This window comes from Strongylocentrotus purpuratus, unplaced genomic scaffold (genome assembly GCF_000002235.5).
Source record: "Strongylocentrotus purpuratus isolate Spur 01 unplaced genomic scaffold, Spur_5.0 spur5_scaffold_6, whole genome shotgun sequence".
Classification (NCBI taxonomy): Eukaryota; Metazoa; Echinodermata; class Echinoidea; order Camarodonta; family Strongylocentrotidae; genus Strongylocentrotus; species Strongylocentrotus purpuratus.
Genome location: NW_022145612.1, coordinates 9,319,922 through 9,334,067, shown reverse-complemented (window position 1 = coordinate 9,334,067; position 14,146 = coordinate 9,319,922). Strand labels below are relative to the sequence as shown.

At 38.1% G+C, this 14,146-nt stretch overlaps 1 protein-coding gene across 1 annotated transcript; it reads left to right on the top strand.

The window, feature by feature from the left end:
• The first annotated feature begins 7,291 nt into the window (after nt 1–7,291).
• On the top strand, nt 7,292–14,146 carry LOC584749 (riboflavin kinase). The gene is made up of 4 exons (XM_030973067.1): nt 7,292–7,708; nt 9,452–9,603; nt 12,937–13,039; nt 13,690–14,146. The coding sequence occupies exons 1-4, from the start codon at nt 7,585–7,587 to the stop codon at nt 13,806–13,808; spliced, it is 498 nt and encodes a 165-aa protein (XP_030828927.1). The 5' UTR covers nt 7,292–7,584; the 3' UTR covers nt 13,809–14,146.

Sequence of the window (14,146 nt, the reverse complement as noted above, 5' to 3'; positions counted from 1 at the left end):
ATCCAAAGTTCCGGCTTTTTTGTTTCGCAGTGTATCATAAATACCCAGTTTGAGAAGAACAGATTAAAGCCTCGGTGTGTTAAATCCCATTTATTGATTGATAGATTGATAGGAGGTGAAATGAATGAACTTATCTTGTCATAAAGTTACCTTATACGGACAACGAACAGGATGGAGTCTGCCGTTTCAATCCAAGTATAGTTTTACTTTAGGCTATACTATCGTTCAGTGATATTTCATCATGTAGATATCTACAAGAACAATAAAACACCTGTATGTATATCGCGTGAATGACACCGTATTAAGGCGCTGTTTTGCTGCTGCCACACACACACTTCTGCTCCCTAAATGTCATTTGTTTTGGGCTACTTTCTCTTTGTTTTTCACTTCAAAATTTGGATCATGTTGAGTTTATGTTTCAGAGCATCTCCTGATCAAGGTTGGAGTGATTTTATTGTAATCTTCTTGGTGGATTTTTGATGTGTTTTTCTTGTACCTGGATGTGACTTTCCTACATGCAACTTGTGCTTCCATTATACACATTAGCCTTTTCACTTTGTTGGCTATTGGAATGCAAATGAGTGCTTTGTGCACCACCAACAGGATATGGTCAACAATAGATATGGATCGGTTCAGTGCCTACAGCCATTGAAATACAGCAGGTCCCAGCTGCTTGCACTAAGAAGTAAAGCTATCAAACAAATACCTTTTGATGCTTATTGTGCTTTGAAGGACAATGGCTTGCTACATGTAAGGGGCAGACGTGGAGGTGCCCACATGCATAAATCAAAGCATGTACATGCACATAATAATGTGGAAAGTAAATTGTCATCTGATAATCAAGTTACAACAACATACAGGAATGAACTTGATGTTAGGCACTGGAACGTCCACTCTGCACGCAACAAAACTTGCTATGTGGCTGACTATGCTATTGAACATAATGTAGATGTTTTATTCTTGACTGAAACCTGGCTACGTGAGGATGATAATGTTATAATAGGTGAACTTAAACCACCGGGTTACTCGTTCTTAAATGTCCCCGATCATCCGACGAGGATCATCATGGGGGGATAGGGATTCTTTCTAAGAGTGAACTCAATCTGCAACTTGTTCCTGGTATTCTTCCTGATACAGTAACCTTTGAACACGCGTTGATATCCAACACTACGAGAGACATTCACTTTGTCGTTATCTACAGACCCCCTCCTTCAGCTAAAAATGGCTTACGTACTTCCTCATTCTTATCAGAGTTCGACAATTTTATTGATGCTGCAAGTCTGCTGCCAGGTATGCTTGTTCTGATGGGTGATATGAATATTCATTTTGATATTCCAGGGAAATCAGACGTGGCTCATGTTCTATCTTCACTCTCTGCAAATGGTCTTGTACAGAACATTTCGGAGCCAACGCACAGGTTGGGACATACACTTGACCCTATCATCACTCGTGTTGATGGTGATAGTTTGATGAACTACAAAGTTCACGTCAATCATATCTCTGATCACCACGTGGTATGTGCTTCTCTAAGAGTGTATCATCCTGAGTTGATATCAACAAAAATATCATACAGGAACTTCAAAGACATGGATCACTCCAATTTTGCCTCTGAGCTCGCGGCTAAACTTGATGCTCCTAAGGCTGATAATGGGACTGCTGATGAATGTCGTATCAATAAGATCGTATCGGAATTCGACTCTGCCGTCCAGGAGACTCTTGACTCTACCGCTCCCATGAAGACAGTCACCATCAAGGCTCGTCGCAGGCCCAGGTGGTATAACTCGACAATAGGGGATTCACGCCGTGAACGCCGCCGATGTGAAAGGCGGTGGGGGAAACACAAGACTGATGTAAATTTGAGTGCTTTCCAAGCTGCAAAACTTCATGTCAAAAAGTGCATCACCATGGCCAAGTGTGAATACTTTACCTGTGCTCTTGAGGAGTGTACTCCAAAGACTGCCTTCCAAGTACTGAATAGGTTACTGAACGCAATGAAAAGGTTCTTCCTGTACATGACTTGCCAGCTGAATTAGCAGACAGATTCGCCAACTTCTTCACTGATAAAGTCCTGAAGATTCGGAATGAACTTGATGGCAATGATCCCGATCCATTGTTCACATCCTGCTGTAATCAGGGGATAGGTCTTCAGTTCCGAGAGTTCGCCGAAGTATCTGAGAGTGAAGTGGAGAATATCATCAAACGTTCATCATCAAAGAGTTGCTCCCTTGACCCTCTACCAACATGGCTGTTGAAGAAACATCTCAGAGTTGTACTACCTGAACTTGTTCACCTTACGAACCAGGTTCTGTCTAGTGGTGTCTTTCCTACAGATCTCAAAGAGGCACTAGTGTTACCAGTCATCAAGAAAGCGTCAATGGATAGAAATGATCTACGGAGCTATCGCCCTGTATCAAATATACCATTTCGGTCTAAGATTATCGAGCGAATAATGCTTAGACAACTTACTGAGCACATCCAGGATAATGGACTTGCTGAGCCCATGCAATCGGCATACAAAGAACACCATAGCACTGAAACAGCACTACTTAAGATTCAGACGGATTTACTTCAAGCCATTGACAGTCAGAAAGGAGTAATGATGGTGCTGCTTGACTTGTCTGCTGCGTTTGACACAGTGGACCATAACATTCTGCTGAATCGTCTTGAAGACCATTTTGGTATTACAGGTCTCGCTCTCAAGCTTATCCATTCATACCTTGAAGACCGCAACAGCCATGTTCTAATCTCTGGTCAGCTTTCGAAAGCTTGTAGATTGCCACATGGAATTCCACAAGGTTCTGTCATCGGACCCTTGTTTTTCACCCTTTACATTCGTCCCATTGGTGATATTCTTCGGGCTCATGGAGTATTCTTTCATATGTATGCAGATGACATTCAGATCTACGTGATGTTTGACCCAACTGATCCAGTGGCAATTGATGCTGCGCTTGGCAGACTCAGTAGTTGTATCACTGAAATTCAGCGTTGGATGAATGCGAACAAGCTCAAACTCAACGATGGCAAGACAGAATTCTTTGTCTCTGCTTCACCGCATCATCGGTCATCCCATCTAATGAATGATGTCAAACTGATGATTGGTGAGAAATCCTTCCCACCATGTAAGTCCATCCGCAATCTGGGAGTAACACTTGAACCATCTGTGAACTTAAGTCTGCATGTTAACCTTCTCAGCAGAAGCATCAAGTACCACCTACGTAACCTGTGGAGGGTGAGGCGGTTTATTGATCAATCAACATGCCACGCTGCGGCGAGGGCTCTCGTCCTTTCCAGACTAGACTACTGCAACAGTCTCTTCAGTGTTCTCAGCCAGAGGGACCTTGATCGTCTTCAGAGACTCCAAAACTCAGCGGCAAGGCTTGTCTTTTCTGCTCCTCTTCGGACTCACATAACACCACTTCGACTTGAACTCCATTGGCTGCCTGTACGACAGAGAATAGCTTTCAAGATCCTACTACTGGTCTACAAGTCTCTCAACCACCGATGTCCCCCGTACATAGCTGACTGCTTGGTTCGTCGTACTCGAGTCCGAAATACCCGCTCATCATCATCCATCTGGCTCACTCAGTGTCTCTCTAAGAAACGTGCTGGTGAATTGTCTTTTCCATCGGTTGCTGCAAAACTGTGGAACCAACTACCTACTGCTGTGCAGACTGCCTCATCTGTTGACCAGTTCAAGAAACTACTCAAGTCACATCTTTTCTGCTAGAAATTACTTTATTACCAGCCTACATATACTTTGCTGAACTCTAAGAAGTGTCTAACTTTTGTTTTTAAGTGGCCCAAACATTGTCGAGCATGTGTGCAGCGCTTTGTAACTGCAAGGAAAAGGCGCTATATCAAATATCTTTTGGATTGGATTGGATGGAAAATGAAAGATGATTTGCATGAACCACTTCATTGCTCGCACAATCTAATCAGCAACGTATTGTAATAAAATCCACAATTTTTTATTTTTTTATCAAAACACATGTAATTACATCAGAAGACTAACAAACAATTTACAAACGAACGGGTGAAATGTAACGTCATATCATAATTGCAAAAGAATGACATGGGAAGGTTCTGCAGTATTATTTATAAAAAAAAGGTAAGATCACTGTAGATGTAAACCTGCTGCTTACTCTTTTATTACAAATGAACTACCGATTTTAACCGTATTTTTCATTGTATCATCTTGCATAATACTGAAAGATATGACACAGATCTATATCATAATCATTATTTTACCCCTTTTAACTATGATAGTGCGAATATATCTTTACATGATGATTACCAATTATGTATATTAAGCAGTGGGGGTGGTTAAAAAGAAAATAAGACCATAATAATATATCAGGGTGGTGATATATATATATTACCACCCTGATCGTTGGTGTAAAGGATAAAACAGAAAGAGAGAAGAGGCGATAAAGGAAAGAGACGGGAATGCAAAGTGAAAATAGGGGCAAAGCCAAAGGTACAGTCCCCTTGTGAAAAGAATCGGATCAAGACCGCCCCACCCTCTATGGCATCAGTCCCCTCTATAACTGCAGTGGACCACTGATCAATGGCCTATCCCTTCCGCCTAGCTCGCATGCCCTTAATTGAAATGAAATACAACGTTCTTTCTTGTACAGATAGTGGCTCTTAAAAGAGCCGTTTTCCTCCATCGGAAGATTAATAGTTGGAGAATCAATCTAGAATGACTCAGAAGTATTCTTGTGATGAGCTGACATCGCTTGACTGTTAGACTGAACACCTCCTTGAGGAGAGGATGAAGGCTTGACGATGGGAGCACTGCTCATCCCCGTCATCGGTGGGCTGGGTGGCTTCACTCCTTCGTTTCTTCGAGGCAGCAAAATGCGACGAGCCATATCGATTGGCAATGTTTATTGATAGAGTGCAGAGAGATCAACTTCGGACGATGCTAAAGAGTTGAATTTAATCTGTCGGGGTATGTTCGGCTATTTAAGGGCTGCTCGGTCACAGTATAGTGCCTATAGCTTTGTTGATTGGTTAATTGACTTGGTCTAGTGTTTTGCAAACTGTTGACTGTGAAGCCATTAACTTAGGGGAACGAAGTTATGTTCAGCGAACTATGAAGCAAAGTTCCTTTGATTCGTCAACTGATCCTTTGTGTGATGATGCAAAACTGTTACGGAGCTGCATAATAGCGTTCCCGGATCTGGCAACTTTCTTTCAAACGAACACGAAATTTGGAACAACGTCAATGTTTTCTAATGAACATTGATGTCTGATGATGAATTGGCTTCTTATAATCTCTAAGCTAAAAACGTAAGTCAATTGGTTAAAAGATGGGTATTTTCTTTTTATCCAACACTGGGTAAATCATGCAAATTCTTTATTACTCAATAGCATTTTTTTAGCCCAACATTTTTCAGAGTGTGATCGCTTCGAAAAACGTGGAACAATATTACACTTTCCATTAGATGATTAACCAGTCTTGCCAATTTCAAAACATCACATAAATCAGCTAGCCACTATCAAGGGACCATTATTAGAATTATTTGTTTACACATCATTCGTTAGACAAATACAATTTTACATAAAATATGTTTTAAGGGTATAATTCGGTTTTAATCTAAGTTATGACACGTTATCGGGTATCGGTTTTCAATTTTAGAGAAGAGATTAGTAACTGTTGAATTAACGTCGAGTTGAAATATCTACGGCATATTTGATAGAGCAAATCTCCTACCTTTTCTATATACAAGATCTGACATTCTCAACTCGATAAAAACATGCCATAAATATAGTGACGTATCATAGGGGGCAGAGGGGGAACATGCCCCGAGTGGCACTGGTGAGGGGGGGGGGACGCTTAAAAAAGGGCGGGGTTATAATAAAAAAGGTAAACTGATCGAGCGAAAGAAAAAGGGGAGAGAATTTCGCATTTGCGCCCCCAATACCTGGCAAAGGGTGAGTCATGTTAGAAATAGTGTTTTTGAGTGTTCGATCCACTCCAAAATTGTCTAAAGTTCGATGGTTGCTCGACCGGACGTACTCCTTGGACTCAATTTTGCCTACTGAATAGGCCTACTGAATAACCTGGCAATGCCGGGTAGTTTCTTTTCTTTTTTAAATATCATACCGTCTGTCTCTCCATTCCTCCCCATATGGAAACGTTTGCTTGGATTTGTCTTACAAAGAAGTTAACCAGAGAATTACGGTCGAAGTGCAATTGACATTCGCTATTTTGTTCCGATATTCCCTGTACACAAAAAGAGACGCTATACATTGTTTTTTTCGACATAATTATAGGCAGAGAAAGTGCCATATTTGTTTGTATTTATAATTTTCTGAAACGGGTTACCCAAGTGACTCCCGGGCGCCCCAATGCTGGAAAGAAACGCACTTTTGAGAAAACAAGTTAAAAAAAAAATGCTTATTTGTTCTATGCACGGAAGTCAGACCCCCCCCCCCCCCCCCCACTCAGAAGTCGGAATGACCGCATGCGTGTTGCCAAAATGTCCGGTAAAGGAGTACTTTTCGTGCGACAAAGTCCGGCCCGAGAATAATTGTAAAAAAAAGGGGTGTATTTGAATTTTCACCCGGAGATTTCTTTAAAAAGGGGGTGTCTTTTCTTTTTTTCTCTCATCTCTTCTGTCTTTGGACTCCTGAGAAATTATTCCGAATTTAGGGGGGTACATTGAGCAATTTTCCTGATTTAGGGGGGTCTCCAAGGCAGGAAAAGCCCGCGAAATGCCCGCGAAAGGGGGTTTCGAAATATTGGCAGTCCTCAGATAGGGGGTGCTTACAAAAAGAGGGAACGAGCATATGCGTACCCTAAATAACATTGAGTGGGGGGGGGGGGGGGCGGGGTCAGATTGCTTCTCCGCTCCTATCTGCAATCTATTGTCATAAAACTCTCCCTAACTGACTGTCTCTCTCTCTCTTTTTAATTTACCCTCTCTTCTCTTTAACTCCTTGCTCCATTATTGATGAAAAAAAATAGCCTACTACATCCCCTAGCCAAAATATGAGTTCTATTATTTTTATCAATAATTTAGCGAACTTTTTTTCTTCAAATAAGCCCGTAAATGTCTCACATCGTGACAAAATAATTTATCCCATTTCCAAAGATATTTTTGAGTCCTATTATGACTAAATTATTTTCACTAAATCATCATATGAGAAATTACGCCTAAATAATCAAGAGTCCTGGACAGGGTCGAGCTATCTAGGATATGTGGTCGGATCATGTATGGTCAAATTGTCTGTTAGACGCGTTGTCTGTGTACCCCATGATTGAGCAAGTTGCGTAATCCTCCTAAAAGATGTTAGAATCCAATGGACCAATCCCACACAATTTCTGCTGGCACCGGTGTATTTAGGGGCAGCTCAACCTAGTAAACCGAGGCCAGATTTGCCGTTCGAAGTCGAAACCTATAACTTAAGATTGAGTAGGTCGTTTCAAATTCTCATGTGGACACGCAGTGCAGCAACACAGTCAACAAAACAAACAAAGTCACACAATTTTGTCTAATCAAGGCAGCCATTGCATTGCCGCATTAGGACGTGTGGTGTGGTAACTGGTACCGGTACCGTACCGTCAATCCGTGCATGTTGCTGCTAAGAACATCTTACCGGTGCGTAACAACAATGGCCGAACATTTACCATACTTCACGCAAGGTCGTGTCATCAAAGGGTTTGGAAGAGGAAGCAAAGAACTGGGAATTCCTACAGGTAACTAGTATTGAACGTCATATATGTGTTCAACATTTCATCTTCTACTAGGCCTAGACTAATTTGACATTAAAATTTATAGAGAAGGTTGACTGAGTTCTCGGAAGAGGTGAAAAATAATTTGTGAGCGTTATCATTCTAATAATATGCAAGTGTGTAAGAACATCAGATAAGACATGTTCCCTGGAAAGCATAGCTCTTCAAATGCCTTCATATTCTGAATACGTCATGTACATCCTAAAACTCCGGGGGTAGGGTTTTTACGTCACGTGTTCGTGTAATCCCATTTCTGTGTATGAAGGGGTGACCAAAGTTCGCGGACATTTTAGAATATATTACAAAATGTGATATTCGAAGTTTCGAACTACAATTTCCCATATTCTACACAAATTTATTGATTTCAATTATAACCAAAGGGACGGCGAAGTTTTTAACTACAGATTAGTTCAACTAGAAAATGTTATCGTCGAAGGATTTCGGAGATATCGCGATCTAAAAATTCGATGTCCGATCGTTCGTGTGCGCTGCATCTAAAAAAGTCATAAAAACAACGAGACCTAACTTCACGCACGGGGGTTTACAGTTGATTTATCAAAAAGTGTGATCCATCAAAAATAAGGTAATATCATAATTTGCAAGGCAAGATATCATACAATCAGTTAGTACCACTGTTTACTTACAATTTTGAGGAAATCTACTCTCAAATTGAAGATTTTCAGACCCTTATCGGTAAATTGATCATTTTTCGGAATGGATGCAAAATATTGCAAAATTTGCCGATCTTTTGTCAATATTTTTACAATTTCGTACCCAATTCCAAAGAAAATTTCACTTCTGGGTAATTTTATGTTCCTCTTTCCATTGGTGATATCAGATTTTCGTAATATTACTGATTTTTTGAGATAGCGAACTTAGGTCTCGCGCGAACTTTGGTCACACCACCATACAGTGTTAACTTTACCAAGACTTGGCCAATTTCTTATCATTTTGATGATTTCAGAACCTTGCAATACACACAAATTCTTATATGCTAGATGATCAACCTTTTCTGGTCGATTCCACACCGTTTCTTTCACAATGCAATCGAATGACCAGAACTCAACTTCATCTTTAAACTTGAAGTTGAAACTTCAGTTTTCTTGAGACATTCGATTTGATTTTGAATTTTGATTTGGTTATAAATTTGTTAATTTGTAATTAATATATTCATACTAAAATCATAGTTTAATCATAATTTTTTATCTTCTCATTTTGTCAGTTTGGAGACAGAATTTGAGTTAACTCTTTGGTGCTTACTCATTAAACAGAGTTAATGTCGTTCTGGCTTCAAACGGATGATTTTTACATTAAAGTTTAACCTTCTTGAGACATTTAATTTTTGAATTTTTTCAAGCTCATCTTCTCTTTTCACATTTGTTTCATGTAATTTCACTCTTACTTAGTTTTGGCTTGGTCTGGGACTCTGCCTGTGCTGTGGGAGCAACTTGGAACTAGTCTAAGTCGTGGAAGTTAGATAAAAGATGTTGATATTAAATGCTCAAGAATCATGGGGACAATCCAACAATGTCTACAGACAGTTCTATTAAATGTATTTTTTTGTTTTGTTGTTGTTACTGTCTGCTTGTCAGAAAGCCTGTCTTTTTCTCTCAACAAAACACTTGTGGAAAACATGAATGAGAAACCTGAGTAGATTATTGTATATTGTATAATGTTATTGCTTATGTTTGTTTCTACTACCATCAGCTAACTTTCCAGAGGATGTTGTGGAGAATCTGCCTGCTGCTTTTAGCACTGGAGTTTACTATGGCTGGGCTTGCGTAGATGATGGGGAAGTACACAAGATGGTGATGAGTATTGGCTGGAATCCGTACTACAAAAATGAAAAGAAATCTATGGTGAGTGCTGAAGATAATGGTAATGTCAGCTCCCTGCAAGAAGGTCGTTACTGCTATTGACAATGCATACATTTGCATCATTTTGCTCTTTTGGCCTTCTTGCAGGCAGCCAATAAGCCTAGAAATTGAGAGTTTATATCTCAAAGGTTTTCACAAAAACCAAGAAATGTTAAAGGATTTAAATTCATACAGAAGGGAAGGATATTGCAATAACATTTTTATATACTTCTAAGAACATTGTTTACACCAAGATTTTTATATGTTATTTCATTTTCATTGTATAGATTGTGGACCCCAGTTTGTTTCTTACAGACTACCGGTATTTCATTAAATATTTTCTTATCAGTACATATAAGTATGATATAATTTTAGTTCTGAATAAGTTCGTGACCCTTTCTTTCAATTTACAATTCATTCCATGGCCATGTACATGTATCAAGGCATACTCGTTATATTTAAGCGATTATCATGTGCTGCCTGTGCTCCAATGATTTGATCATGGAAACAAAATCTTAGTCGTTTATTAATTATTTACTGGCTTTTTTTTTCTGGGGGGGGGGGGGGTGGGGGCTTTTTTTTTGCCGATACAATTTTTATGTATCATATGTACTGAAGCCTACAACATAATGACAGGTAGACTCATTAATTTATTTTCGAGAAGTGAAGTAATTGCAAATGTGCCTTCATGTAGAATCACTCAAAACATATTCTAGTCAATGCATTGGGAGTACCCAGTTCAATATGTGAGGTGGTCAAGATTTTTTATACATGTATCAGAAAGTGATTCATTACATTAAGTCTGTAATACTATGTATTAATGTCATAGATTATATACCGGTTCTCTTATTTTCTGTAGTCGGTACTTATCGCCAATCACAAAAAAGAGCAAATTCAATATATACAAATTTACAAAACGAATTATCCCTTACCATGTACATGTAACTTTGTTATGTAGCTGATAAGAAGCCATGATAAAAACTGGTATGTAAAGGTATTAGCATATTCCTGCTCTTGCATACACACATCCTGTACATGTGCCCTGCTCTCTTTCAAGATTTTTGCAGGTACATGTATCATGTACCGATATGTCCTTATGGATGCATTTGATTTTAAGATTGATATCTTTATCCATCCAAGTTGGAAGATCATATTTCTTTATCAATGATTGATAAGGACCAATCAGAGATATGATTGGACTAATGATAAGAATATGCCTTGCCTAATATTTTCCAGAATTCCAGGCCAAGCTTGATCTATTGTAGAAAATTGTAGGTACATGTAACTCATGAACATGCAATTATTGTATGATTTTATTTTGAATGAATATTATTTTTCATGTTTCAAATTTGTACTGATTCACTTTTTGTGAATTGTTCTTCAATGTTGTTGTTTTTTTTTTTTTGGGGGGGGGAGGGGGTAGTCAGAATTGGCTGTATATCCACTTAAAATGAACACAGAAACAAAGATCTACATTTAATGACAAAGTTTTTCAACATATCGGTAATGCTAAACAAAATTAGACAAGACTGCATTGCACAAGTCATTTATAATTGAATTGAGGAACCACATATTTCACAGAACATTTTCATGACTGATGGTGTACTGTACAGTGTCTACATGTACAATACATGTATGTTGTTATCTTTCCCATGGATATGACATGACATGTACATGCATATTGCATACTTTGGCTCCTGTCTCACCTTTAGGCCTCTCATATACAATTATACATGTACCAGTATTAGGCAATAAGCAAGTTTAGGCTTGAATGTAATTTAGATATTTACTCTATGCTTTCCCCTCCCCCTTGAAAAAAGGTCAATTTGGTTTTGAACATGTCATCTTACAAGTAATTTATATCTTGCATTTCTAGTCAGTAACTATGCTGTACAAGTATGTACAATTTTAACAAGCATAAGGCCCAAAAAACAAAAATAATGTGTTTCTCGTCCAGACTTTTAAAAAAAAGGATGAGGCAGGGCAATGAGAGCATTACTATTTTGCATTTTTTTGCTATTTTTTTCCAAGATGGTTGCCATGCTAATTATAGCTAGCCAAGTCTATTTGTTCACATATATTTTGGTATGTGAGTATTGGTAACTGATGCAATGTATGACAAAACAAATGATTTGTATCACTTAAAGGTACTATGTCCCATTTGCAGACCAAAAAAAAATGAAAAAGTTAAATTCCAACTACATTTGAAAGATAATACTAATTTAGAACTTCCCTAAAAAAGGTGGGCTTGAAAATGTCTTCAAGTGGGAAAATAACGACTATAAGTTGTCAAATCGACTTTAGGGCTATAGAGCCCAAAAGTAATAGTCTTAATTTTCAGATAATTGTACCGAATGGTCATACGTTTTATGCTGCGCAAAGATTCAATCAGTTTAATCTTGGCCATCACAAGAAGTGGGTTATTGATGTAGACAAATGCTCATGTACCCTTTACAACTCTTTTCATGTATGTTATTACCAAAGAAGAAAAAAGCCAGTCAGTCACTCAATAGTGTCTGACAGTGAAGTCTAGCAAGTAAACGGGTTTCCTTGCATAATTTGAATATGAGGACACTGCTAAAGTTTAAATTTCACAGATAGGACATACATGACATATTCATAATTCCTGCAAAGTTCTACAGTATTTGAGGTTGGCTGCAAAAGGGACATAGTACCTTTAAGAAGCTATTTAAACAAAATGTATATCACTGTTTTTTGGGGTGTTTTTCTTCTTCTGAGTAGTAAATAGTAAAAAGAATAGAAACACTTCATTTTTGTTATTTTTACCTAATGTGAAAACACTTGGGACTACCCTCTCCTACATGTCATAATCATGGAAAACTTAATTTTGTTTGATAACTTTTGAATTGCTACATATTGCACTAAATGTACTGTACAACCTGTACATGTATATCCTGTTTTTAGCAAAGTTTGGGCTTTATTATATCATTTGGACCTTTTTTACGTGTGAGAACTTTAATAATAGAACATGTGAATGTCATCCAGTATGAGCAATTTGATACTAATTTTCCTCCCATATTTGTTTCATGTTGGTGATGATTATACCACAATAATGAGACCTCCCTGTCTTTAAACGATCAGCGTACATGTACATATAGATAGATCTGCTTCAATATGTGAAAATGCTACCGGTAATCTTTTAACCAGTCTTTACTCAATGCCAAGGCTTTTTCTTTCTTCCTGAGTTCTTTACTGACAATACTTCTCACTGGGTCAGGGCTGTAGGGAAGTGCCAACGAGGTGATCAAAATGTCAAGGGGGGTATCATTTCCAGACACCAATGTATTTGTTTGCTTTCTTTATTTCTTTTGACAGGAAACACATGTGATGCACATCTTTAAAGACGACTTTTACGACTCCATCCTGAAGGTTTGCATCCTGGGTTTTAGGAGACCTGAAAAGAATTATCCATCACTAGGTGAGTAGGTGACTACAGTCCTCAATATCAGGGTTACTTTTTGGAGTTTAATTTCAACTTTGAATGTGGTCAAGGTTTCAGTGTGCCAGACCATGGAAATCATTAGCTGATGTGGCCAATACTTACAATTTCAGCTTTTACAGCCTCAATTAGCCTATTTGCTACTTTTGAGTGAATTTTTTAATGGATGTGGTTTATCTAATTTGATTTTGACAAAATTTGTTTTAATATACTTTTTTTTAAATCAAGTGGAAATTATTGGGATGTTTTTGTAATACGTACTAAGCAAGTTTGCTAAATATATTACTCATTGCAGATATAGTATCAAAAATAATGTCGTTAGTGACATTCGTTTGTGTCGCAATGTATGGTCAACAAGGGTTCTGAAAGATCACAACGTTTTGTGTGCCGATGCAACACTTTGTCAGATGATAAAATATAATTTAAGGAAGTGTGTTTTAATGTAAACAAGCTTGTTTACATTATACTTTATCACCTGACAAAGTGTTCAGCGGCGCACGAAACGTCATGATCTGTTAGATCCCTTGTTGACCATACTTTGCGAGACAAACGAATATCACTAGCGATATTATTTTTGATACTAACCAAGTTGTTTGCTATATTTCTCCTTTTGCATTGTATTTCTGTAGATTCCTTGATAGCAGCCATCAAAGAAGACATCGCAGATGCTGATATGAAGCTCTCACAGCCTGATGCACTCAAGTACATAGATGATAACTTCTTCAGGGATCTGTCCTCACAGTTATGACAGTAAACTTAAACATAGATATATTTTAGTACCATGTCAAGAGATTAATTTTTATAGTACACATTGATAATTCTACTGCTAATATTTGTGCAACATACCGGTACATGGTGTTACAAATTTACGTTTCATTTTTTAGTGTTTTATCTGATGAGGGCTGTTAATCTGGCCGAAGAATATCAATATTGTCTTACATGTTTAGAAGGTAAAATAGGTCTTTGTTGTGTATGGAAGTAGAAACAGATACATTATGAACATGACGGACAAAGAAAGAGGACAAAATAAACAGTTCCTCATTCTACCCTCAACAATTGCTATTATGTAAAAATGTGTAGAACAGG